The sequence below is a fragment of the Ambystoma mexicanum genome, chromosome 12, assembly GCF_040938575.1.
Source record: "Ambystoma mexicanum isolate Mex_15411 chromosome 12, UKY_AmexF1_1, whole genome shotgun sequence".
NCBI lineage: Eukaryota > Metazoa > Chordata > Amphibia > Caudata > Ambystomatidae > Ambystoma > Ambystoma mexicanum.
The window spans coordinates 1,097,913,788-1,097,941,633 of record NC_090936.1 but is presented as its reverse complement, the minus strand read 5'-3'; the positions used below and the strand labels follow the sequence as shown (position 1 = coordinate 1,097,941,633).

The window sequence follows — 27,846 nt, the reverse complement described above, 5'->3', positions numbered from 1 at the left end:
CCCGATAAACATCCAGGCACATACCCGTGCATGAGTTGTGGGAACTGCAACAACATAATGAAAGGACCATTCATATCCCATCCTCAAACAGGTGAACAGATCAAGTTAAAACATCATGCGACATGTCTGTCAGAAAATGTTGTATATGCTATCAAGTGTCCCTGTGCCCAGTATTATGTGGGAGAGACCGCACGCAAAGTACGGATTCGCATCAATGAACATAAATCATGTATTAGACTCAATAACAGAACCTCATCAGTAGCAAGACATTTTCATGATAGTGGACACACTGTTGCCCAGCTCAAATTTGCAGTTTTGGAGGTGATACCAACCAAGGACCAGAACACCAACATGAAGAAATTGAGAGCCCAGAAAGAGGCACGATGGATAGAAAAGATGGGGTCTATGGCTCCAGAAGGAATGAATGAGGAGCTGGATCTTAGTTGCTTTTTATGAATCAGCCTAACTGTCTCGAGGTTGTGTGACTCAACATTGTGAATTTCGAATACACATGCATAGATCTCTGGAAGGGAAATGTATTTTTAGAGATATGTATTTAGGCAACACTGAATCACACGTGTAGTAGACTTGATGTACAACATATTCATGATTTTTTGTAAGTCTTAAGCAATGTTTGCTGATTGTATTTTCGTATGCTCCATCTTGATTTAATTCTTTGATTTAGGTTTTATAATTTTATTGATGTGTAGGTTTAATCTGTTTACAAATAGCAGGGAATGATAGTCAGGTATATAGACATTAGTATCACATATTGCCTAACTACGGATAGTAATATGTTCATTTATAAGTACACGAGTTGTTAATTACTCTTACACCATTCCAATATGGCTGCATGACGAGTTCAGGTAGAGCTATGTTGTGAATCCATTCTAAAATGGCCGCCGTATATTGAGCAACGGTTGCCGTGGCAACAGGTTGCCACTACTACACTTTTCTGTAGACATATCCGTGCACGCGCGCTTAGCGTTCGGCCACGGCAGGGAACCGCGATTCTTTTTCATCCAGATGTAAGTAGATACGTAACACTAATGCGGCGGGTTTCACCCACCGAGCAATTTATGAGCATTGACACGTGTCCGATCTCTTTACAGAGACCGTGGCCGTGTGAATTATTCACCCGCGGACAGGAAAGCAGGCAAAAGTGAGAGGCAGACAGCTAGACTGTTCGAGTCCAGCTGTACACAGTGGATCTACTCAAAATATAAGTCTGTAATCATGTGTAAATATATGGAATGAATTTGAATCAACACGAAGCTTGAGGTTATTTACCCATACGTGATCGATCTCGTTACAGAGATCACGGCTGAACAGGCATTCTTCCCACGATTCAACCGCGGGTGAAAGTGAACATTTTTTTGAGTATCCAAGTTCATTGAAGGTTAGTGGCTGCGGTTCGGCATGCTCACTGATAGCCAGATGATACTATAGATAAGTTGGTTAACATTATGACTATCCCACTGATTGTAATTTTTTGTTCTCCTTATTATTTTTACTTTTTTTATTTTTAATTTTGTTATTTTCCATTCTCGACATGATGCATGAAATCCACACCATTTTAATGAAAATTGGGTAACGTATTATCGCTACTGGGTTCTCTTTGAATTGTATGATTATGACAACGTATGCAAAATAATATGTTGATATGGAAATATCTCGATTTGATAATTGATGATGTTTTTTTGTTTGACTTTGTGGTATATGTTAACTGTGCAATGATAGCTGAGACCAAACATTATATAAAAAGGTGTAATCACAGGCCCTGTGGAAGGGTTTTGACCCGAAATGCATAGGCCGCAGTTGTGATCAATTCTGCCACGACAAAGTGATTTGAAGATTGGCATACTACACTAATGAAGCTTGATTAATTAAAACTTTTTTGAAAAAGGAAACTATTCAAGAATACCTCTATTTTGTTTGAACTACACCACTATCTAGGGGAATAAGGGAATGCAGCCCGCACCGCTGGCCACACGGCCAAGGTCTCTTTTCTCTATCACTTCCTGTGATGTCATCAGGGGGTCAAGGGTCGTGTGATGTCAATTCCGCTACCCATGACATTTTGGTGAAATGACGTCCCTGGAATGTATACACAACACAGATGCAACACAAGATGCACTATTGTTAAACCCAATTCCAGAAGAGAACTGGACTCGATATTATCACAAGCTATATGCTGCCCCCAAAACAAAGTGCAATAAAGTGATCAAGACCAAACTAACATCATTGTCAATTCCATTTGAGAAGTCTGAAATACTGACCCTAATTAACTGGGCGAGTAACTTGAGAGCCCCGAGGCCAGACAGGCTATAAAATTTCATCTTAAAAATCAACTCAGAAAATTGGTCAGAATTTTGTTAAATTCTTTTCTCTCAAATAATGAGAAACGCTTGTGCTCCATTGTTATAACTAGGCTTGTGATAATGAACACAACAGATACAGAAGAAATGTCTAAGGTTCACTTAAAGGATACAGATTGGTAGTTGCAAAGGATACACTCGATGTCTTCTCCCATTTACTGTTGTCAGAGGTAGAACGTAGTGTCTCAAGAGAAACCTTCTAACTAATGTCACTCTCTGACTAGTAAAAGCCACAGTCAAAGAGAGCTATTAGTGAGAAGGGCAGGAGTGAACCAAGATTCACCAGGCTGTCAATAGAGATTGGACTAATTAGGAGGCTATTGTTACAAAAGGCCAGTAAGAACCTATGTTAAATACACTAACCTGTATGTACAGCCACAGGTAAGTCCCAACAATGTCCGATGAATCCAAGGAGAAAACAACGACAAGGAAAGGGTAGTGAGGAATCTAACCCGGGCGGAACGAGGGCCGCACTAGAGTCGGGTTGGTGCACACAGCTAAGCGTCCAAAGTTCTGTGCACTTTGTAGTAGGAGGAAAAGAAAATCTTGATCCAGGAAGACAAACCCTTTACAATAGTTGAAGGTCCAGTTGAGTCCTGATCAGGAGTGAGTACAGAAACTGTAAGACTAAACTCTCCTGCAAGTAGGATGGGATTTAGCAGAGGAAGTATATCCAGAATGGAAATAATGTCTATGGAAAATGACAGAGTAATGAGGTTAATAGTATTGCCGAATTGGATGTATATGGAGTGGAACTCTGCCGGGTGTTGATTGCAGTCCGTGGAAATTGCTATGTCACGTAGGAACGTGGCGGGGCTCAGTCTTGAAATGAAGCAACAGGTTGAAGAGCGGCGCGTAGGAACGTGACGGGGCTCCGTATTGGAACTAAATAAAGTTAGTAGAAGGCTGCGTAAGAAAGGAGAAGCTCTGAGACGAGCTGGGAGGTTGCCTGAAACTGCGTAGGAACGCGAGGAAAAACAACCGCTTTTTGCGATGGAAAGAAGAGCGTCTGCGAAGAACAGCAGAAGCAAGCTCCGGAACGCAGATACTAAAAACGATCAGAAGCGCAGCTGTAAGGTATCAGCCTTGTTAAATAATGTCAGCTGACGTGCACCTGAGCAAAGTGATGACGCGTACATTGGTCATGTGACGCAAGCTCTCTCAGTAGCGTCTCCCAGCCAATTTCCATTGAGTATAGAATGGCCTGGCCGTTCTGAAGGCTGAGGATGCCGGGAAATAGGAGCGTTTGGGGTAAGTAATGGACCCTGGGGTGGCAGGCATGACATCCATCCTCGTGGAAATGCTCAGTATTGGTTCCTATATTCAAGAAGGGGAAGCGCACGAACCTGAAATGGAAAAGACCAATTGCCCTTTTGGATGCGTTAGGAAAATGTTTCACTTCTATGATCCTAAAGCGATTAAACAAATGGGCACTAGATACTGGAACCACGGACCCACGTCAAACCGGCTTTGTTAAGGGCATAGTGTGAACCTCTTCCTCCTCAATGTACTGAAACAAGGATTCATAAGAACTAAAAGACCTTTGTACCTCGCCTTCCTAATTGCAACAAGCCTTTGACAGTGTTGATCGAAATCGACTATGGACCAAGAAGATTAAATGTCATTGTCCATATGACTTACTGGCAGCAACTATGGCCTTGCACAAAGAAACATCTATTAAAAAAAAGACTGAATACAGCAGATTTATTGACGAAAGAAATCAAAACATCCTGAGGGCTAAAACAGTGCTGTCCATTAGCATCAGCACTTTTTAGCCTCTTTATCGCTGACTTAAAGATCACTCTAAACCTGCCATCAGCGTGCCCCCTAAACTAAATGATTCACTGATTGGTTGGATGGTCTATGCTGATGAGTTAGTAATTCTATATCAGAACTCAATAGGGTTACAGCAAAGCCTTACATGCCTGCAAGAATACGTCATCCAAAATGGCCTAGCAATAAACGTAGAAAAATCAGAAACTCTAATATTCAGAAACCTGCGAGGCAGAAGCACCAAAGAGCAGATTTTTAAGAGGAACATGGGGAAAAAGCCTGTCCGAGTAGTCTGTACAACTAAATTTCTAGGACTTTGCGTTAAGGCTAGCATGGATAATGCTGTCATGCCCCAGCCCCTTCATGTCCCGCAGAGCCCCCCCCCCAGTTCCTGGACGCTACCCTGGCATCTCGCACAGCAGCGATTCCGCCATAGGCCGTAAATGGACTACGATTCCCATCAGCCCTGGGAGCCCCACTCACGTGGAACACGGTACAATGTACGTTCCATGTCATCGGACAGTGTCTATTTACTGCTGCAGTTGGAAAGACACGGCACTCTTAAACTGTTGCTATTGCCTGCATGGCTCAGTTGCGTTCCGTTGTAATATTCTGCTATCCTGACTTCCCGGCAACCTGATCTTTGGAACATTCACCCAGACTTTGCTTCGTCTCTGCCCTTCTTGTTTCCGACGCCTACATCCCTTAGGATTGATTGTCTGGTTCCCCCTGATCCCGTGGATGTGAACTTGATCATTCTACCGGTACAACCTCTTGTGTCTGACGTATCGCCCCCTTCCTTGTACAACTGCTCTGCCCCCACGGTTGTACGAATTACGTGCATCTTGTCTTCACCTGTTCTGGCCACTGAACGTCCCATTACCCGCACGTTCCCTACACGCAAGGGCTCTGCTGCATCTTGCTTATGCCCAATTGTGGACGCTTGGCTGCATATTGCTTACAATCTCTCTGGACGTTCTGCTGCACATCACCTTTGGCTAGTTGGACACTCTGCTGCACATCACTGCTGGCCACATTTTAACGCTTTGCTTTCTATCTGCTCTAGATTGTTTTTGGGACGCTCTGCTGCAAATCCCCATCACTGATACTCAGTCTAGTGTCACCCCCTCAGTTGCGTCCTCATGCCGTACGGGTCAGGGTTCCCCTCCATCAGGTACTCCTCTGGAACTTGGTTCTCTTATGTGAATACTTCTACGACACCTCAGCCTCTGGCTATTAGCAAGTAGGTTCCCAGTGTCCCTTCACGGAACAACAGGTAAAAGTGGAAGTAACTGGGGGTGTCACAGCTGGGAGGTCGGGACCTTACCCAACGTGGTATTCATTGTGTCCATTGTGTTTTTTCCTTAGCTCTGCTGCTGCTCCTGCCTTTTCACCCTGGCCTGACAGGTACATTCACTACCCTGCAGGCCACGCTCTTGGGGGAGGGGGAACAACAGGTAAAAGTGGAAGTAACTGGGGGTGTCACAGCTGGGAGGTCGGGACCTTACCCAACGTGGTATTCATTGTGTCCATTGTGTTTTTTCCTTAGCTCTGCTGCTGCTCCTGCCTTTTCACCCTGGCCTGACAGGTACATTCACTACCCTGCAGGCCACGCTCTTGGGGGAGGGGGGGGGGGGGGGGGAGTCTTTCTTTCATCTGTAGCGCAAGACCTCACACACTTCCAGGAATTGAGGTCTTCCTCGGTCAGTGGGCTAGGCACGCCATTCCACGACACATAACAAATGCTCCCTGAATCACTGAGCTCATGTGGAAAACAAACATTTAAAGAGCTTAAGGGCAATTTCTCCACAATAAATATCGAAAATTCTCACTGATACCGGTCATTAAATTCTATAAACAAAAAGTGTCTCCCATTTTAACAGAGTGCGGAGACCACGTTGTCAACATCGTGGGAAATATGGGATTTGCTAGAGGGATCCTTCTGGAAAAAGATCTTGTGTCTCCCTAACTGCTAACCCATAGCTCTGCTAAGATATGCACTAGGCTTACTATCTTTATACACACGAGAAGTGTGGAATTCGTTAGCTTTGTTCTGGAAAATGATCACGAATGATAGTCCAATACAGTTTAACGCTTTAAAGGGGAATATGGGACAAACTATAGAGTGGATCCAGAAATCATGGACAAAAAGATGCAAAGAAGTATTAACTAACATCAACGCAACTGAATGGTCTCTTGTGAATAACACAGAAGGGGTCAAACAAAAATGATGGTGCTTAGATTGGGAAGAAACAGCAATAAAAGTCAAAAAGTATAACAGTAACTTTCACACCAAAAAACCTAGTAGGTTTCTGAACATTGTTCCGAAGTATCTAACAAAGTTCCCAAGTGCACGCCATAGAAACGTATTCCTCAAAATTAGATTAAACATTCTTCCAACAATAGAGGCCCTTTTCTCAAGACACGATGTTGAAACAAACGACGCTTGTAGATTCTGCAGAGATCATGAGGAATCCCTACAGCACCTGATGCTATTTTGCCACAAACTAAAATCACAAAGAACTAAACATTTGGGAGAATTAGTCATGGGAAATCACTACTTGTCTGCAGAAGATTGGTGGGAACGTTGCCATGGAGGACATGATTTTAAATTATTTTTTGTGGTAACAAATTTTAAACAGAAATATTGCAGATCTAACAATATTTTCTGTGGAACCGTGAGGTGCAGTGTCGACTACATCCAGAAACAAACAAACTTTTAATTAATTGTTGATGAATCAATAGAAGCTATACTGTTCTCTTTTTAGGTAAAAGTTTGTAATAAACTGAATACTTTTAATGAAAAATAAAGAAATTCAAGTAAGGTGTTGTGTTGCTGGCAAAATCTGAAAAGACTAGGTACAACAGGCATAACAAAATTACAAAATAGGAGGGTGAATGCAGACGAATAAATGACTTGCATATGTCTAGCCCACTCATATAGTCGTTATGACCATATAGGTTTTTTTTTAAAAGAAGAAAAAAAAGTCTGCCCCAAGTTAAGGATAAACTGCACATCAATTATGTTCCACCTAACACTCAGTCAATAGAACGCCCATCAAGGCAGCATGTCAGCAATACAAACCCTCAATGCTACATATACTTTCTGACAGATAAGTGCTATCAAGTAATGAAATGCAACACATGGTACTCAGCAAACCTAATATAAATGTGTACTCCTCACCATCTGCAAGATTTACTGAAAGGCATAATGCTTTGCATTAAAACGGATGCCATTCTTACCTTATGAAGTTCAACACACATAGTTCTTCCTCCTCGCAAATCCGATATTTTAAGAGCATCCCATTCACCATCTCTACAGTAGTTTCTTCATGTTTTATGTACTTGTAGTAACACTTTTTCCAGGGAATGAACTGCAATTACGGATAAAAAAAGAAAAAAAACTATTTTTTTCAGGGGCTGCGTTTTGGAGGTCCTGTTAAAACATTGATGTCTTTAAAAGAACCACTATGAAATTACTTCTGTATAAAAACATATCACATTACTTAAAAATGACAGAAATGACAGAAATGTAAAGCATTGATTGATTAGATGGAGAAATTACTTACCAGTAATGCTCTTTATATGGATTCTTCTCCTGCAGATTCCTCATCAGAGAGATATCCATTCCAGCGTCAGCTACTCAGAAAACATTTTGACAGGGGGTGTAGTACATCTCGACTCGGTTATTGATCCATCTTGGTGCTCGTGGACTCCTGACGGGACATCGGGTATCGTACATATACTAAGTCACTATACCCCCGTACCTCAGTTTCCCACCTTTTTCACCCAAGCTCAGCCGCTGCAGAGGAAGAATTCACTGTCTCATCTCTCAAGAGTAGTCTAGCCATGCCAGAACTAAAGATGCTTTCATAGCGGGGCTGGATGGGAGGGTAATGAGGACTCTGCAGGAGAAGAATCCATAGAAAGAAGATTACAGTTAAGTTGTTCTTTGATGGATTGCTTTCTCCCGCAGATTCCTCATCAGACAGACTATCCAAAGCATGATAGAGCGTGGAGGCGAGATGAAAGCCTTTAAACCACAAGTTCTGAAAGACCGTCCTACCAGAACGGGGTTGTCTGCACCACGAGCCATGTCCACGCAGTAGTGCTTGGCGAAAGTGTACAATGACGACCACGTCGCCACCCGGCAGATGTCTCTTACCGGAATGCCTCTTTGCAGTGCCGAAGACCTTGCCATGCCCCTGGTGTAATGAGCTCTTATGCCCAGTGGCAGTTCCTTCCCTGCCTTGTGGTAACACTCCACGATGCAGAGAGTTATCCATCTGGAGATGATCTGCTTGGACACACAGCCATACGCTGGCCACTATTCTAATTTCAGCAATCCTCGCCACATAAAAACTAAGGGGCCTCTTGGGGTCCAACCTGTGAAGCCTCTCCTCATCTTTGGAAGGATGCAGAAGAGGGTAGAACACTGGCAAGTCTATTTTGCGACATATGAAATTCAGAGATTCCCATGGGTAGGAATCCTGGTCGCACCTTCAGTTACACTTGCAAAATATCCAATGAATCGATCAAAATTTTTACCCGTTGTGAGAGACGAGAGAGGTAATCACCACCTCTTTGTGGCTTTTTCCCAACCTCTATGAACTGAAACTTCATTTGGGCATGTGGCTTGGGGGACAATGCCTCGAGTTCACTAAAACGTCTGGCAGATGTGACTGCCACCAGAAAGGCAGTTTTAATTTGTGAGCAACATAATCGAACAGGAGTGCATGGGCTCAAATGGAGCTGCAATTAAAAAAGTAAGAACGGGGTTAATATCCCAGTCCGGAACAATAAACAGAGTGGGCAGAAACTGATTGCAAGGCCTTTCAGGAATTGGGCAATAACTGAGATTGTGAAAAAATATGAAAAGTAGGTAAATTGATAGGTGCACAAAGCAAATTAGGTAAGTATTTCAAATTATTAGAGAAGTCCAGAGAGCCTGGTTTCAGATTCTAGAGGTGCAAGGGAGGAAAATAAGGCCTTCGCACAAGACCCCGTTATACAAATGAAAGAGATAAGAGGATCCAAAGTCGGAACCCTCCTGTCCCTTGCACACTGTCTTTAATCCACCAAAGAGGTGGTAAATAGTTATAGCAGTTGCTCATCTGGATACGTTATATCAATGACATTTCTGGGATCTGGTGCGGCACAAGAACTGAATTGGAGCTTTTCTTCGACTACCTGAATAAGGTACACCATAAAATAAAATGTACAATGGAAGTTGGATCACCTGGTTTGCACTTCCTCGATGTGGAACTAAGAATCCAAGAAGGAATGATTGCCACTATGGTTTATCATAAACTGACTGACGCAAATAACTAGTTGCACTACTCTAGTTTCCACCCAAAACCTATGCTGAGAAGTTTGCCCTATAGTCAGATGTTACGACTAAAAAAGATAATTTCAGATCCAGTGGGTCTTGATTCAGAATGTTCCAAGCTGATAGATTGTTTTGAATCAAGAAGCGACCCAGAAGAGACATTAGAAGCAGCAATGGAAATAACTACGAACTTGAGTAGAGAACAACTCCTCACGCCCAAAGTGAAAAACAAAACTACACCTCTCCTCTACATCTCTAAGTTTTCTCGTCAGAGTTTTCAAATAAGCAGAACCATCAGAAAAAATTGAAATTGGAGTATACTACACAACGATCCAACGCTGTTTAAGTTATTCCCAAAAGCGCCCATGATGGCCTTCAAAAGAGGACGCAATTTGAAAGATTGACTAGTCCGAGCTGAGCCACTCTAAAGGCAAACAATTGTTGCTAAAGACTAAGAAGAAAGGTACCTTTTCTTGTTTAAACTGTAAACACTGTAACAACGTAACAAAGGGTGATACAATCTCTCACCCCCACACAGGGAAGAAAATCAAAATACGTGACTGCGCAACCTGTCTTTCAGCAGAAGTCGATCAAATGCCCTTGCGATAAACTCAACATTGGGCAGACAACAAGACCGGTAAAAGACAGATGGACCGAGCATAAGTCCACAATTAGATATAAGAACACAAGGTCGCCTGTAGCACGCCACTTTATTGAACATCATCACACTATTGCCCAAATGAAGTTTCAGTTCATAGAGGTTGGGAAAAAGCCACAAAGAGGTGGTGATTACCTCTCTCGTCTCTCACAACGGGTAAAAATTTTGATCGATTCATTGGATATTTTGCAACCAAAAGGTTTGAATGATACATTCTCTCTCAATTATTTTATTCGATATTCAACCAAGCAACTCTATCTGTTACTAATCACTGACATGTACTTCCGATGGCTCCTTCATATTGTAGATCACTGGCCATGTAATAATCTATTCTTGTATAGATTCATGAGTCATATGCCAATTGTAATTGTTAACGCACTCATCGATTAAGTAGGGAAACTGGAGAACTATACTAAGTTCTTGATCATGCATCAACTTTAATATGTGAATGTTTGGGTAGATCTCTCCAGGACTGAAATCTCTACACTGGCTCCCAGTGGCTGCAAGGATTAAGTTCAAAACCCTCTGCATTGTCCACAAGGCCTTCTGGGCCTGGGGCCTAAATACCTTCAACTCTCCTTTCCTAAATATCTTCCTTCTCAAGCTCTTCACTCATCCGACTCCAACTCCCTCAGTATCAGCCGCTTCTCCAAGCAACAAGTTGGGGGTAGATCTCTCTCCTCGGCAAGGGCCTCCCTCTGGAACAGCCTTCCTGCCTCCCTGAAACTTGAGGAGAACCATCTCCGGAAGCACCTCAAAACCTTCCTCTTTGCTTCCGTTTTCTCTCTCCCTCTCTCCTGCTAAAATTCTTGACTGAAACTGCACTGAATCTGCAACTGGGCCACCCTCACCGAGCTCGGTCCTTGGCCCAGCCACTCTCCACTTGCACTGCCTCCCTGGCAACCCCTGCACTGCGGGACTGTCTCTGTACCCCTACAGCCCCCCTTCCCAGCACTTGTTTGCACTTACCTTGTACTTGCCATCAGCTGGTCCATTATTTATTTGTTATTCTATTTACCCTGTATTGCACTTCCCCCCCTCCCTTTCCCCTTGCACTTTTCCCTTCCCTGCACCCATGCACTTGCGCGATCTGAATGACACCTGGCCTAGTAGGATCGTTGTCTGTCTTCCCTTTGTTCCCCCCTCCCTGCCTCGTCGCGCCTTGAAACACTTGTGTATAGGTGCATTACAAATGCCATATCATATCATAAGCATAAGTAACGTTACTGTTAGTATACTAACACAGTTTGTAAATTGTGATCATGTGTCTATTGGATTAAGTGAATGTTTGGGTATTCTCATACATATGCTATTGGTTATATCTGCATTATACATCGTATGATATCTAGACAAATTCTCCTATGGTTATGTTAGAAACAAAACGGATATGTGTGCCATTATAACGCTATTGAAAAATATACTTACAGGAGAATATACTTGTTCAGGCATTTATTGTAGCAAGGGATGTACAGTTTTTATGCAAACATGAGACTCTTTGCCTTAAACACCCTTCTTTGCATGGAAGAGATCATGTGTTGACATGCTGCCATTAGGTTGTATTTATCTACCATCATCCCCCTATCTATAAAATCATTGATTCTCTTGGAACCTCTGCACCGGAATGGCCTATCTTATTGGGATCACATAATGTAAACCACATACTCTTCACGATCTCACCATTGATCAATTCTTAAATGTACATCCATATTGGCGAATGCTATTTAGGATGCATAGACGGGCAGATCTATTTTTTCCTGACCTGGTTTCACCGTCAGCTCAATAGAGTGACGTTCTGCATGGTCTATTTTTTCTATATCCCTTGAACTGCCACATGGGCAACCTCTCGTTTCTTCTTGAGTATTGTCCTGTGATGAACGCATCGTCACTTGACCTGACCGATATACCTTTTGATTCTATGAATAGGGCGGTTTATTTTGCCCTTTCCAGTTTCCATTCCAAGATGGCCGACGCAGTGACTTCACTTTCATGCTTGGTCCTTTCTCTATCTTTATGTTCCAGACTCCATTTGGGTCTGTAGACGTGGCGCTCTTGAGCCCGAGTTACCATAACCAAGGACGCTTTTGACAGCGGTTTGCTCTTTCCAACCCAATGTAGATGCTCGCACAGGTATGCCTGTGTACAATTTTGTTCTCAGAGACCCTAATATCAGCATTAGATACTGCTGTCTAACAAACTACACCGTATATCAGCGTTTCTTTTACGCTTTCTACTGTACATTGCAGTTACTTCGTTTCCTCAACAACGGGCTGCGGCAGCACGAGTCACCATTAGAACGCGTTGGGCGGTCGCATTGGCAACCCCTTTTCTGCCCGATACCAGCAGGCACGGCTCACTGATGAGCTTACTGTGCGGGTAAACGTGTTTTATGGATTATATTAACACACGTGCAAATCCTTGAGTTCACAAGTGACTCACCCTCCCTCTTCTAATTTACAGTGCTCTCAAATCACGTACGCCCTATGAAGCTCAGCATGAACCAGACATAGGCCCGATTTTAGTGCCATTCCGGCAGTCGTTTGTATGCTGCAGCCCGCAGGTCCACTAAATCCTCTTGACCTGCCATCTAACCATTCTCAGGTATTCACATGGCTATATCCTTGACCAGTACCTCTCCAGTTGGGTACCATGCTCTTTCCTAACCAGGATGTATTTACTTTCTTCGCCAGCAGTTACTAGCGCCCTAGATTATCGCCGCTTTTCGCAAGTCGTGCTACGTAATGTGTCGGTGTTCATCTCGCTCTGTGATCAGATCCCGGGCACCCTTCCTCTTACCATCGCAAGTTTTTTTCTGCAGTTATAGGTGAGCGCTCTTGATAAGGGTTAGTCATGTATATCTGATTCTTTATGCACATGGGGTGATTTCAATATCCATGATTCCTTTCTCAATAACTGACCTGGTGATGTCGGCCTCTAGATCCAAGTACAGAAGTATGAGGCATAGCGCTGAGGTGTATATCCTCGCAGGCTATACTAAACAGATCTGTGTGATCTGACATTGGCTTCTTTTACTACAACGGAAAAGTTTGCATGGGAAATGCACGAACACAAAATGTTTGTACATTTCCCATGCAAACATATTATTAAAAACATTAGAAAACCAACACCCCCACGCACACCCTACTTACCTTGCACCAGTTCCCTTTCACTTTTGTGAATGGGAACCGGCGCGGTAGGGTCCTTTTCCTTTCCTTTTTGTTTTGTTTTTTTTTTTGCAGGCAGCTGCAGGGGTTTCCCCCTGCAATCCCCGCTCACTATTGCACTGTTTATCTACCATGTGCGCGCACACTGAGGTCCGCTAACTCACTTCTCACTCTCCCGCTACTATGCATCTCCAAAGTGCTCTTGTACTTCGAGGTGCACTTTGACAAACTGTGCCATTGAATCTGGTTGTATTTCTAGCCAATTGTGTTTCCTAAATCTAGGTGTAGTCTAACCCTATGTACTATTTTCAAATCTTGATGCTTTCTCAACCAAAGTCTCTCTCCTGCCTCGAGATGCATTTCTGACCAACTGTGCAATTGAATCTGGATGTTTTCTAGCTAAATGTTCTACTTGAAGTTAAAGGCCGCCCCTCCGCTCTTAGCTCGAGTGCACTACTCCTTAACCAGCTACAGCCCTCTAGCCTACCCCCCAGCTCAAATTAGCCACCATTTGCCTAGTTTGCCCTGCTCCCCCAACTAGTGCCACCAGCATTACACACCGCTATTACCAGACCAGGATCTTCTGGCTCGCCCTAATCATGTTCCCTTTCTGCATAACGCTGGACAACGTACCCTGCAGCGGTAATAGCTACATAGCCTACCAGGATGGCTTGGCTAAACTAGGGTGCCCAACACACCACCCCATCCCATGCCCCACACCGTTCCTACCCGCAGTATCCCCCTTCCCACCTACTCACCACCCCCCTCACACTTCCCACGTCAATCTGGGCCCCCCAGCCAACACAACACACAGCCACCCCAGTCCCATCGCCAAGCCTAACCAAACTAAACTAAACACCAAACACCCCGCCCGCTCCAAGCCTTCAGGCCTAACCCCCCCTTCCTTCATTCCCAACCTCACAACCCGCAACGCCAGACTAGGAACCAGGCTCCCTTCAACAACTACTAGGCCCAACGCCAAATCCAACACCAAAACCAATACAAAACACAATGCGCCGAATAAGCCCATACCTCCCCCACTAAAAGGCACCCTACTGAATGTCAGATCCTTGGCTGCCCACCCCACAGAGATCGCAGACATCATTCTTACCAATGATCTCGACTTCCTGGCCTTAACAGAAACTTGGCTTCATGAGGCGTCCGGACCACACTTCTCGCTAGCCATCCCTGACAAATACTCTATCCTCAGAGCTGATAGATCTAACGCTAGAGGTGGAGGCGTAACGATCATCTCCAAATCCTCCCTAGACCTCAGATCAACCTCTACATTATCACTCACATCCTGCGAAATACTCACAGCCAAATTGCAAACTTTCCCCACAACCACAATCACCCTACACCTCATATACAGACCCCCAAACCCCCCTGGGGTCTTTGAAGAAGACATCACATCTCTCATCACTGAAAATTCCAAACCGTCATCACAAATTATAATCCTCTGGGACTTCAACCTTGGTTATCAGGACCCGAACGATGCACATGCTGCATCTCTAGCCAATGTCCTAACAGAACATGACTTCACACAACTCAATGCACTCCCCACCCACCAAAAGGGCAGAACCCTTGACTGGGTAGCAACTTACAATTGCAACACAATCTGCAAGGACCCCCAACCTCTGGCATGGACTGATCACCACATGATTCCTTTTGAGGTCAACACTAATCAGATACTGCCTAATAAATACCCCCCAGCACCAGCCTGTCCCACCAGGAACAAATGCAACATCACTGCTGAAGCTCTACTACCCCTGGTCCTACCCACCCTCAACGCTCTCCCAGCCAACGCTGACTTAAACCTGTTGATTGACACCTTCAATGACTCCATGGCTAAGGCAATGGATACCGTTGCCCCCCTGAAACTACGTAAAGACAAACCTAAAGCTCATCTGAACTCGTGGTACACCCCTGAGCTCAAATTAGTCAGAAAAAAGAAAGCCAAGGCACAACTCACATGGAAGACTAACCCCTCTGTGGAAAATAAATCCAACCTCACAAACATATCCTCATTTTACAAAAGTGAGATAATTCGCACCAAAAAAAGATGTATACAACACCAGGATTACGCAGGCAGGATCCTCCACTAAAGAATTATTTAAAATTATGAAGGAATTAGAAAACCCTACTTCACCTCCAGACACCTGTTTGAAAGACAAATCCTGGTGCACCAGCATCCAAAACGCCCTCAACAACAAAATTACAGCACTCCAAATCAAAATTGAGGACAAACGCCAACAACTCTCCAATAACAAGGTCACCAGCTCTAGCCCACCCAAGCCCAACAACACAAGTTCGGGATTCACATTTAAGAAAGTTACCACTACAGAAGTTCAAATAATCATCACCTCGCTAAAACCCTCAAACTGCAAAGGTGACAGTTGTCCCGCCCAAATCATAAAAGACGCAGCTAGAGAGCTCTCCCCCTTCATCACCAAACTTATCAACCTATCCTTCACCAATAATTCCATCCCCAGCAACCTAAAACAAACATGGGTTCTCCCACTCTTGAAAAAACAATCCCTAGACCCAGCCATACCCACCAACTACAGGCCCATCACCACAGTCCCATTCCTACTAAGAATCCTGGACAGAGTTGCCTACATCCAAATTCAGGAATACCTGGAATCCAACCAACTGCTAGGAACACGTCAATCTGGCTTCAGACCTCAACACGGAACAGAAACCGCCCTTGTTGATCTCAAAAGCCAGATTGATGAAATTAAAGACAAAGGCAATGCTGCAATTCTACTCCTCTTAGACCTCTCAGCGGCCTTCGACCTTGTCAGCCACGAAATCATTTGCAACCACCTAGCCACCGCAGCTCACTTCTCCTCCTCTGCCATCACATGGTTACAATCCTTCCTGGCAAATAGAACCATGCGAGTCTTCTCAACAACAGCTGCAGCAGACCCCATCCCCATCTCATGCGGGGTCCCACAGGGATCCTGTGTATCCCCCACTTTGTACAATATATTTACAAAGCCTCTATTTGACCAACTGGACCGTCTGGGTGTCACCTACACTAATTACGCAGATGACACCCAGATACTCCTCACCATTACAGGCAATTACCAAGCGGACGTCGCTTGGATCAACAAAATATTCTCCATCATTCAGGCATGGTTGGCCTCTCACGGCCTCTGCCTGAATGATGAGAAGACAGATCTCCTCATCGTCGGCTCCCCCAACACCCTAACTAAACTCAATCCCAACTACAACATCACGATCGATGGTCACACCATCCCTATTGCCAAAAGTGTGAAAACCCTCGGCTTCTATCTGGATGCCAACACCAACCTCTCCAAACACACCAATATGATTGCCTCTGCCTACACCGGCAAGCTCATTAGGGCCAGCAGACTCTTCCTATCACCCAATAGCTGCCTCACCCTCGCCAGAGCCCTCATACAATCCAAACTAGACTACTGCAACAGCCTGTACCTAGGTGCTAACCAACCTGTACTTAAACTACAGGTACTTCAAAATAATGCTCTGCGCGCAGCCCTAAACATTCCCAGACAAGAGCATATCTCCACTGCTAGGAAAGCCTGCAAGTGGCTCTCCATACGCCAGAAAACTGACTTAAAAACCATCTGCCTCACATACAAGTCCCTCAATCACCTAGCACCACCATATCTAACTAACAAATTCACCCTGAAACCCACTACCAGAACCACCAGATCCTCCAACACTCTATGCCTGTCAGTGCCCAGATTCCACCTAAAAAGAGTTGGCGGGACTAGCCTCACAGTACTTGCCTCCCAACTCTGGAACACCCTACCTCTCAACATCAAATCTATCGAATCCTTCCAGATCTTCAGGAGGCAAGTCATCAGCTGGCTCCTGAACAAAGAGTAGCTAACACCTGACCACTAACTGGCTCATGTACTGTATATGACTGTATATTATAAATGTATATTGCTACCTGTATATTATTCTAACACTTAAATTGCAAATTGTATTCCTTATATTACATATGCATGTACTATAAGTATGTATGTACGAAGTATGCAACACAAGGATACTTCTCAACTATGTAACCGTCTTTTTAAGCGCCCTTCTACTCCTGGGTTTGGAGCGCTATACAAATAAAATAAACAAACAAACTATACATTTTTCGGGTGTGCTCCGGGCGTGTCCCCTGCAACACCCCCTCACCATACTGTATAGTATGGTGAGCAGGGTGCTGTGGGGTACACCCCCGCAGCTCCCGCAGTGTTTTTTTTTTTTAAATGCATGCCATCAAAGGTTCGAACTTTTGGTGTTCGAACCTTTGGTCTCATGCATTTACGACCTTTTTGTATAGGTGGAACTTTTTTTCTGTAATTTCTACCGATACCATACTAAACATGTGGAGGCTACACGCAATAGTCAATTTTTCCAACTATAATGATATTCACCAAATTTCTATTCAGCTCATTACCATAATTAGGTCATACTGCTCAATTGATTGACCTAGGGGTCCAATGTAGCTATGCATTGTTAAATTGTTTCTGTACCCACAGAGGAATGGCATATGTTCATTGAGAACCTTTTTCAGATGATGCTATTTGAAGGATTGTTTATGTATATGTACTATGACTGAATGCATTGACAAGTAACCTACCATATGTATGCCATCATAGATAACAGAATGTCTCTTGCTCTTTTTTCTTTTCAACGTTATCCAACATCAACCAACTACAGTTCATTTCAGGCTTCTGATGAAGAGGGATCTCCCTTGAAACGAGTAAAGCCATCTATGTATTGAATTTGAGGAATGTGCTTTTGCTTATTGCTATTTTCCCTCTACATGTGATTAAAATACTTGTTTGTTTTATACAGACTGCATTCATAGAGTATTTATCTAAATAACTATTTGAAAAGCAACTCTTTGCAAGATCCTGCAATTATCTAAATAACTATTTGAAAAGCAACTCTTTGCAAGATCCTGCAATTAATTCAGATAATCATATATCTCTAGCTATTTATCACCTCTTTGGTGGAGTAAAGACAGTGTGCAAGGGACGGGAGGGTTCCGACTTTGGATCCACTTCTCTCTTTCATTATGAAAAAATAACCCCGATTCAGAAATCTTGTAGATGTTCTGCGTGCCGCCAACAGCACCTCAAGTACCTCTTCAGAGAGGTGCCAGTCATCATATCTCATCCTCTCAAGAGTCACGCATGTAGGTTGAGAGACTGAGAGTTTGGGTGAAGTACTCAAACTTCCAACTAGCAGAGGAGGTCCAAACGTCGAGGCAACCGGAGAGGTGGGCAGATGGTCAACTCCAAGAGTTCTGAGTACCATGTTGACCAATCCGGAGCGATCAAGATCATGGTCGCTTGAAACCTTCTAAAAATCGATGGGTGGACGGGAATCGTGGTGGGGAAAGGCATAATGGAGGTCGAAGTTACACTCCACTAGGAATGCATCCCCCGTGCGCCTTTCATTGGGAATTCCCTCGAGCAAAGCCGTCTGCACTTCCTGTTTGGCCTTGTGGCAAATAGCTCCACCGTTGGGTACACCACTGAGCGAACATCTCCTTGAGAACTTCGTGGCATACCTCCCAGCCATGTGAGACCATGCTCTGCCTGCTCAGGGCATTTGCCAACCCGTTCTCCGCTCCCGAAAGATGCACCGCCGAAGCGGAGATCTGGTTCTCCAACAACCAGAACCATAGCTGCTAGCTGCACCACCTCTCTGATCGCCCACAGTTCGTCTGTTGATGTGCCACCAGCTCGCCATTAAAGACCAAAGGCCATTCACCTGCAGGATCCTCCCAGTCAGCGCCCCAACCTTTCAGTTTCCGTAGAAGATATTTATGGGGCAACAATTAATTTGGGGAGTTTTGTTCCCCCAATCAAAAGTGTCACAATAATTGATAATTAAACCACTTTCCTGACTAACTCTGCCTTTGCAACATAGACCACCACAGAACTCACTCATCCCTTCTACAATATGGATGCCAAAAACCAGGCCGGTGTGCAGAAAGAATAGCTTTTTATTTTTCTTTAATCAACAGACAAAATCCTTATTCAAACAGTGATTTGTATCAAGAAGCATGCCACTCCACTCTGTGGCACAAAGCCTTTCCTTCCTGATAATGTTCTCATTACCAAGTTAAAATCACAAATTGTTTTTCCAACCAAAAATCCCATAACATCTAAACACGACCACATGTACAGTTTTCCTATTCTAGTCTCTATTTCCCCTTGGTCACATATAAAGAGAACACGGTTGTAATGAATACGTCAAATAATTTGGACGCTCACAAGAATACCCCTAATGTGAAGAGAATTAATGCAGCACCCTAGAACATAACAGTACAATTTTCTTATAGAGTGTACTTTGTTCATGGCTTAACTTTACTATTGGGCAAAATGAATAGAGATGCACATCGCTCTTTATTTCTGACATTCCTGTGCACTTTCAAACTCCAACAACATTCTAGCATAGCAAGCATTTAATTAAATACTCTCCTCATCATATAATGCAAACCTTTCCTTGGCCACTATACAGTGAGACTGTTCCCATTCAATTTGGAGTTCCTTGTTCCCTCCATATCCAGAGTGTGCTTTTAAACCAGCTATGTTCACTTTGCTTAACCATGAAGGCACTATTGTGCACAGCAGAGACCCAGAGGTTCAGTTTACCATTTGGAGCCTGTGAGGGGTCAGAAATAAAAGCCAGACACAAAGTTGTCATGTTTTTGGTTAAAGACTTTTATTTACTTAAACCGGTTGGGAAATGCCACTCTGATTCTGCTCTATGAGGGGATTCCCTACCTAAAACCAAAAACTAAGGATCTGTCTTTGTCAGGATGTCATAAATCAAAAGACGTCCTTGTGTCCAAAAAATGTGTATCCTGACCCTCACATTACAAACTAAATAATAAAGTGAAAAGGGACATTTCTTTAACCTGCATTTGCAAAAGTGTCCTTAAATAAAAATAGAATAGCTCCAATATAAATGTTCTCCAAATATGGAAAAGACCATAGTTCCAGAGGAGCGATTCCCTTCCGCTGCATTGTTCACTGGTATCACAAAAGTCTCTCGATCTAACAGTTCCTTGCGTCTTTCTTCGCCTACAACAATCCTGTTAGATAAAAAAAGGTTCAGCTGTTTAAATTCTTCGTTAACAAAACTTCCATCTTTCAATAAAGGTTCCCTCAGTGTTTAGCAAACACGGTTTCTGCTTGACACTCTTTGTAGGTTTGCAACTTGCCTGGTATTCTTCCTTGCCAGGACTCCTTATGCACCTCCAAATGCCTAGTGTACTCTCCTGCCAGGACTTCTCTCGTTTGTTTGTTTGTTTATTTATTTGATATGGCGCGCAAACCCCAGAGGTAACAGGGCGCAACAGAGAACAGAAGAGTAAGTATACATAAAGACTTGGTTACGGGGTAAGAAACAGTAGAATGGTGAGCAGAGCATTACATTTCTTACAGGATCTACTGTTAAGTAGGCATATATACAAATATACATACAGTATTTTACATTTCAGCAGGTCAGTTTATGTACATATATACAGTGAGGTTGGCTAGGGGTGCAGGGGCACTGTTCAGTCATGAGGATTGTTGGAGCGTAACCAGGTAAGGGTGTTTCGCCTAAAACTGAAATAGGATTGGTCAGTTCTGATGTTGAGAGGGCGGGCATTCCAGTGTTGGGCTGCCATAACAGGGAAGCTGCTACTGCCCGTTTTATTAAATCTGAAATTTGGTACCTGTAGGTGGTCATCCTGGTGGGTTTGGTGGAGGTTCCTTTTACTATTCTGGTTGCCAGGTATGTGGGGGCTGTGTTGTTTAAGCATTTGAAGGTGAGTGATGCTGTTTTGAGTGAGATGCGGTCGAAGATTATGAGCCATTTGTGTTCTCTTCTTTTGTTGGATATGTGTTCCTTGTGTGGTAAGTTAAGGGCTGTCCTGAGTGCGTTATTTTGCAGAGTTTGACGTTTGTCTGTTATGTATTTGTTGGCTCCTAGGTACATGGCATTACAATAGTCGAGTCTGGATAGTATTAGGGCATTGGCCATGGTAATGCAGCTAGCTTGGGAGAGGAATGCTCTACTTGCCCTGATAAGCTTGCACGTGTAATCAGTAGAGGATGCTAAAGAGTTAACTTTTTTTTTAGTGACATGGCTGAGTCAAGGTGAAAGCCTACAGTTTTCACTGTTTTGGCAACTGTGATAGTGTTGCCATCTATGTTAAAAGCCTTGTAGTTAGGACTGAGTTTTTTTAGGTTAATGTTGGATCCGAGGAGCAGGATTTCGGTTTTCTCATCATGCAGGCATAGGCCATGTGTGGCCATCCATGCCTGAATGATGAGATATATTTTGTTTACCAAGGCCGTTTCTGAGTCGAAGTTGCCCGAAAGGGGTATGAGAATCTGGGTGTCATCTGCATGGTTAGTGTATGAGACACCCAGTTTATCCAACTTGTCAAATAAGGGCTTGGTAAAGATATTGTAGAGGGTAGGGGAGACGCAGGAGCCTTGGGGGACACCGCAGGTTATTTTGATGGGGTCTGCTAAGGCTTGTGAGGAGAAGACTCTCATGGTTCGATTGTCCAAGAATGATTGGATCCAGGCTATGGCCTCTTTTGAGAAGTGGGCAGCCGAGGCCAGGTGTTCGCACAGGACTGTGTGATCTACCAGGGCGAAGGCCGGTGACGGATCGAGGAGGAGAAGCATGGCGGTGTTTCCTTTGTCGTTAATCTCATTAATTTGGGTGTTAAGGTCGATTAAGGCAGTTTCTGTGCCGTGTTGCGGGATGAATCCAGATTGGCGGGCACCTCGTAGTTTGTTGGTTTCCAGATATTGCTGAAATTGTAAGTATGCTACTCTGTCTATTATCTTTAGCAGGAATGGCACCGTGGTAATGGGCCTGTAGTTGGTAGGGATAGCAGGGTCTAGGGTTTGCTTCTTGAGGAGCGGCAGAACCCAGGATTGTTTGAGATTGCTTGGTATAGTGTTGGAGGAGAAGGATGCGTTGATCTGTTTGGTTATAAAGGGAGCTAAGTCCCTGGCAGCGTCCTTTATTATCTGGGGTGGGCAGTTGTCGCCTTTACAATTGGAGGGTTTGAGAGAGGCGATGACCCTTTCTGTTTCTGGTATGGAGATTTTAGCGAATCTGAAGAGATTCGGGCCTGGTGGGTTGGTTATTTTGGCAGGATTACTAGGAGGTGAGTCGTTAGTGGTTATGGAGTCTTTTCTTAGTGCGATTTTAGTTTGGAGAGTTTTGATTTTGTTGTTTAGGGCGTTTTGGACGCTAGTGCACCATTGTTTGCCTTTGGTTATGTTATCTGGTGGGGTACGGGGGATTCCAGTTCTCTTAGGATTGCAAATAGTTCCCTGGTATTGGAGCTGGAGTTTTTGATTCTTTCATTGAAGAGGTTCTTTTTGGTGAGTAGGATTTCTTTTTTGTAGTTATTTGCGAATTGTTTAAGCTGTAATTTGTTCTCTTCTGTGGGGGTATTTCTAGTTTCCTTTTTTGTATTCTTAGTTCTTTCAGATGGGGGATGAACCATGCATTGAGGTGGGCTTGTTGTTTACTCTTTTGCAGTTTTAGGGGGCAATAGTGTCTACTCCTGTCTTCATAGCATTGTTGTAACTTTCTACTAGGTACTCTGGGTGTAGGTTGTCGGGGAGAGCATTAAGGGTTGGCAGTAGTAGTGGTAGGAGGTTGTCAGGAGTTATGTTTTTTTTTGCTCTAGTGGGCAGTGGTGGTGCCATGTTTTTTTTCCACTGGCTTCTTTATGGAGTGAGAGAGTGAAGTCGATGAGGTGGTGGTCTGTCCAGTGGTGAGGAATAGTTTTGGAGATGGTGGTATCGCAGTTCAGTGTGGCGATCTAGTCCAAGGTCCTACCTTTGTTGTCGGTGGGGGTGAGCACTTTTTGGATTAGGTCGTGTTCAGCAAGCATGTTGGCTATGGCTTGTGCTGGTTTGTCATCAGGACCATTGAGACCAAGATTCAGATCGCCTAGTAATAGCATTTGAGAGGTGTCCTTTGTGTTGTTAGCTAAGAGCCTGGATAAATCTGCCTCGAAAGAGCCAATGGGGCCAGGGTGCCTATAAATCAGGTAGATGGTTAAGGTATGACAGTTAGAGATAGGCAATTTGGCTGTGAGGAGTTTGCAGGATTCGAGAGATGTTTGGGTCGATAGTCTTAGTTCAAGATCAGTCTTGGCTATGAAGGCCAGTCCGCCTCCTCTGTTAATGGGCCTGTCCATTCTGATTATTTGGTAGTTTTCAGGGATGGCTATTGAGAGTGCTGGGCCTGCTGCTTCATGCAGCCAGGATTCGGTAATCGCCAGGAGGTCGAGGTTGTTAATGGATAGGGTGTCTGCTATTTCTGTGGCGTGGGCTACTAGTGATCTAGTGTTGATTAAGGCTCCGAATATAGCAGTTGTGTTGGGTGTGTCCTGGATTGTTATCGAGATGAGTTTGGGTTGGGTGGAGCTATTGCATTGTGTAGTTAAGTTGGGGCATACTTTAGGGTGTCTTAAGGTAGATCTTATGAACTTGTTCTGGTAACTGGGCTCAAAGAGGCGGGGTAATCTGTCTCGAAGCTTGATGTTTCTTTCTGAGGTCGAACAGGGTGCATTTTCTGCTCAGAACATGGTTAAAGTAACAGTAGAGATGGTGAGGTGCAATAAGGGTATGAGGAAGTATGGTAAGGTGGCCGTTTGATTCTTGCTAAGGCGCATTGTACAGTTTGAGGAGGGCTGAAGTGGAGGATGGGTATCTAGAAAGGCCGCTGGAGGCTGGCAGTGGGCGTGTATGCTAGGTGAGATATTCAGGCGACACAGCAAATTAAGGTTACTTCCACATCAGAGTGGTAGGTGTGGGTGTGCTAGATGTGACATTCCAGTAACAGGGCCAAATGGGAGTAGTCTCGCATCAAGATAACATTCAGGTAGCAGGGCTAGTCTCGCATCAGGGTAGCATTCAAGTGATAGGGCAAGGCAGGGTTAAATGAACATTCAAGTAACAGGGCTAGTCTGGCACCAAGATAACATTCATGTAACAGGGCTAGTCTGGCATCAGGGTAGCATTCAAGTAACAGGGCTAGTCTGGCATCAGGGTAGCATTCAAGTAGCAGGGCTAGTCTGGCATCCCTATTCATAACTACCTGGTGTACTCCCCTGCCACGACTTCTCTTCTTGTGTTTTCAGCTGCCTGGTGTATGCTTGCCAGGACTTCTCATTTGACATACATAACTCACCACAATCTTATTTCTGGTGCTTGTATCTGCTTCGATTCACATGCTATGCATATAGTCCGACATCTAGTGGTAATCGCAGAGTAGTGCATCTTTTTTCGAAGATTGAAAAGGGAAGTCGACATGGGCATGACTGTAACACTATTCCAAATGTGACTTGTAGTGTACCCAAAATCCTTCACGTGTCGAGGTCCCCCGGTTTATGTTTATTGTGCATTTAATAGGCGCTTATATAACAAGTAAATTGTGTTTCAAAGTGCCCACAGAGCATCAGGGAGGGAACATAGGATAGAAAACAAATACACTGGAAGATAAAGATGAACCTACTAGGCCTTGTGAGCATTCAGAGCGTGCAAGTGCAGGGAGAGGAGAGGGGAAGAGGGAGAGGGGGGTTAAGTGCTGGAGTGGCCTTGTTCGTGAGTGAGCAGCAGGTGTAAGTGCCCATTGTAGGAAGTGCTAGGGGACTTTCATCTGTGTAAAATAATGGATAAGTGCAGGCCTACAGTGACGAAGGCCAGTAAGTGCAGAGGCAAGTGCTGTGTATAGTCAGAGGCTAAAGGCGATTGGGTGTCGCAGGCCAGAGGAACACATAAGGGCCCTGGTCACCAATCACAGTGGCTGTGAGATTAACAGAGAAGGGAAGAAGGCAACGAGAAGGGGAAAAGTAAAGCTTTGAGGAGCTTCCGGAATATAAGGAGGCCCGGCTCAAGACGAAGAGGAAGGGGAAGCTGTTCCATAAGAGGGAGCCAGCTGAGGAAAGAGATTGGCTGTCACGATTCGCTTCCATTACCACCACTTGGGTGCCTGATTTGGGTTTTATTCCCTACTGGACGTTCCTTCCAGACCTCATGCGACAGTGCTGTGGTGAATTGGGACAGCTAAATCCTTATCTTTCATGTTACTTCCCTTCCGGATCCATTCCAGGTTTCTGGCAGCCAGTATGCTGCTTTATTCAAAAGATTATGCTTCCCAGAATGCCTGGTCCACTGCTTCATCTACAACCTTTCAGGACAAGGTTGGGCGGAGGATAAGCAGCACCTATGGCTAGCAGGTGCAGCAGGCAGCACGCCCGAGGCGTGTGCTCGTTAGCCAGCTTTAAAAGCCTCCGTTTGCTTCAGTCCAGCACTGGTCATTGATGCAGTGTTCCCGCTTGTGACTGATCCCTTGTTCCTGGTTCTTAGTTTAGCGTCTAGTTCCTAGTCCCTAATGCCTTGTTCCCTTTTCCCTGGATATTGAATTTAGTGTGCTTATTAGTAATTTCAGCTTCCTGCATTCCCGTTGTATCTTCCTGTTTTGCAGTCAGCACTTCCCTGTGCTTTCCTTTTTCTGTGCAGCCCAGTTTGTCTCTGTTCTTTATTCCTTTTACTTGCCCTATTCAGCAGCGAAATCTTGATCCTTTAGTCACTCCTCATTTATAGATTTAGTATTTTGTCCCAGTTTGCCTTTCCTTCCCTGGGTGGGGACGGGGGAGGTTTTGCCCTTGCAATTTCCTTTTCCCTGTTCCTTTTCCTTTACTTTCTCTGGAGTCTGTTCCAGGTTTTCCCTTGCACTTCTCCCTTTGTTCCCTATTGATTGTTAGGTGTGGTGTACTGTTGTAGCCAGCTCCTGTGTTAATGCCTATGTTTTCCTCACTATTCTGTAAATCACTATTCCTACTTGTCCATTGTCAGGAGTCTGATGTATTAAGTTATCCTCCCTTTGCTGTTATAGCCTTTCTGGGTTCCTGTTTGATCAACAGGGTTCGTAGGCTTCGCCGACTTCTCAGGTGGTATTTCTCATCCTCGCGAGTATTGTCTTTAAGTTATCTTATACAATACCATCAAGAGTGTTAGCTCACAGATCCTGTTGTTGCTTGACCTGTATGTGGGCTGAGCACTGAAAGTACCTGTAACAGCAATTGTGGGTAAAGAGCTTGACGACTTTCTTTGTAATCATAAGGAGCTTCTTAGCGCTTACACCACATCCCTTTTCGTATATTTGTATTCTTATTGCGCTCTACTTGCACATCCCGGGTTTTAGTGTAAATGTGTCTTGGTTCCTAAGTGCATGTTGTTTGACTCAAAGCTATTCACTGTGTGATCTTGTGCATATTTCCCTTGCCATGTCCACTGCCTTTGTTCTCTCACAACATTGGCCTCCGTCTCTCTTATTAGCAAAACGCTTGACGCACAGAGAGTTGGTACCAGAGGAACGTAGAGGTCTAGAGGTAGAGTATTTAATGAGAGAAAATTGCAGATAGCGTGGTTCCCGGCCCCAGACAGCCTTATGGATGATGCAGAGGGATTTGAACTTGATCCTTGCAGAAACCCGGAGCCAGTGGAGAGTTTTTAGGGCAGGAGAGATGCAGTCCCTGGGCTTGACGTCAAGGAAAATTCTTGCTGCCCTATTCTGGATTTGCTGGAGGGGTCATAAACAGGAGGAGGGTAGATTCAGGAGAAAGCTACTGCAGTAGTCTAGCCTGGAGATAACCAGAGCTCTGGTAACATTGAGCTTTCTGGGGGAAAGTGAGAAAAGGGAGAATATTTTTGAGAATGAAGAGCTGCAAGTTGGACTTCTTGGCAATGTCCTAAATGTGAGGGAGGAAGGAAGGAGAGAGAGGAGTCGAATATGACTCCAAGGTTCCTGGCGACAGATGAAGGTGAGGGGGAGAGCCCATAGAGGATGGCCAGATTGAGGAGAAGAAAGAGGGAGCAGGGGTCCCAATAGGAAGGATCTCAGTCTTGCTGGCATTGAGGCAGAGATTGTTGGAAGTGCACCAGGACTGGATGGCAGATAGGCGATCTGGGAAGATGGAAGATGCCAGAGGGTCAGCAATAAGTTTGAAAAAGAGTTGTGTGTCATCAGTATAACACTGGAAGTTGGGGGAGAAGGAGGAAAGTGCCAGCTGAGCAAGCTAAGCGTTAAAGAACCAGGGGGAGAGGTCGGAGCCCTGGGGGACCCCACAGGTGGAGAAAGAGGTAGATGAGGAGAAGGTGCCCAGAATAACTAACCTTGGGCGAACGGTCAGTTAAGAAGGAGGTCAGCCAGTCCAGTGCCCGCTCCGAGATTCCCAGGGTATTATGGAGCTGTTTTATGAGGATGGAATGGTTGACTGTGTCAAAGTCAGATGAGAGATCGAGTAGAATGAGGACAGCTGGAGAGTCAGAGATGCAAGCAGTTCTTCACGGGTGTTCAGAAGAGCAGTTTCTGTGACTCTGGATGCTTGGAATCCAGATTGATGGTCGTGGAGACTGCCAGCAAGTTCAGTATGTGAGGTTAGTTGGGGGAGGGCCAGCTTCTCCAGGAGTTTCCCGAGGAAGGGGTGATTGTTGGGAAAGATTTTCATTTCAT

At 44.4% G+C, this 27,846-nt stretch overlaps 1 protein-coding gene across 1 annotated transcript in view; it reads right to left on the bottom strand.

Moving 5' to 3' along the window:
• FBH1 (F-box DNA helicase 1) overlaps positions 1–27,846 on the bottom strand; it is a 1,469,681-nt gene that overhangs the window by 1,255,201 nt on the left and 186,634 nt on the right. Inside the window, exon 4 of the mRNA XM_069629653.1 lies at positions 7,395–7,525. Coding sequence (XP_069485754.1) covers positions 7,395–7,525 — 131 coding nt within the window. The remainder of the gene's footprint in view (positions 1–7,394; positions 7,526–27,846) is intronic.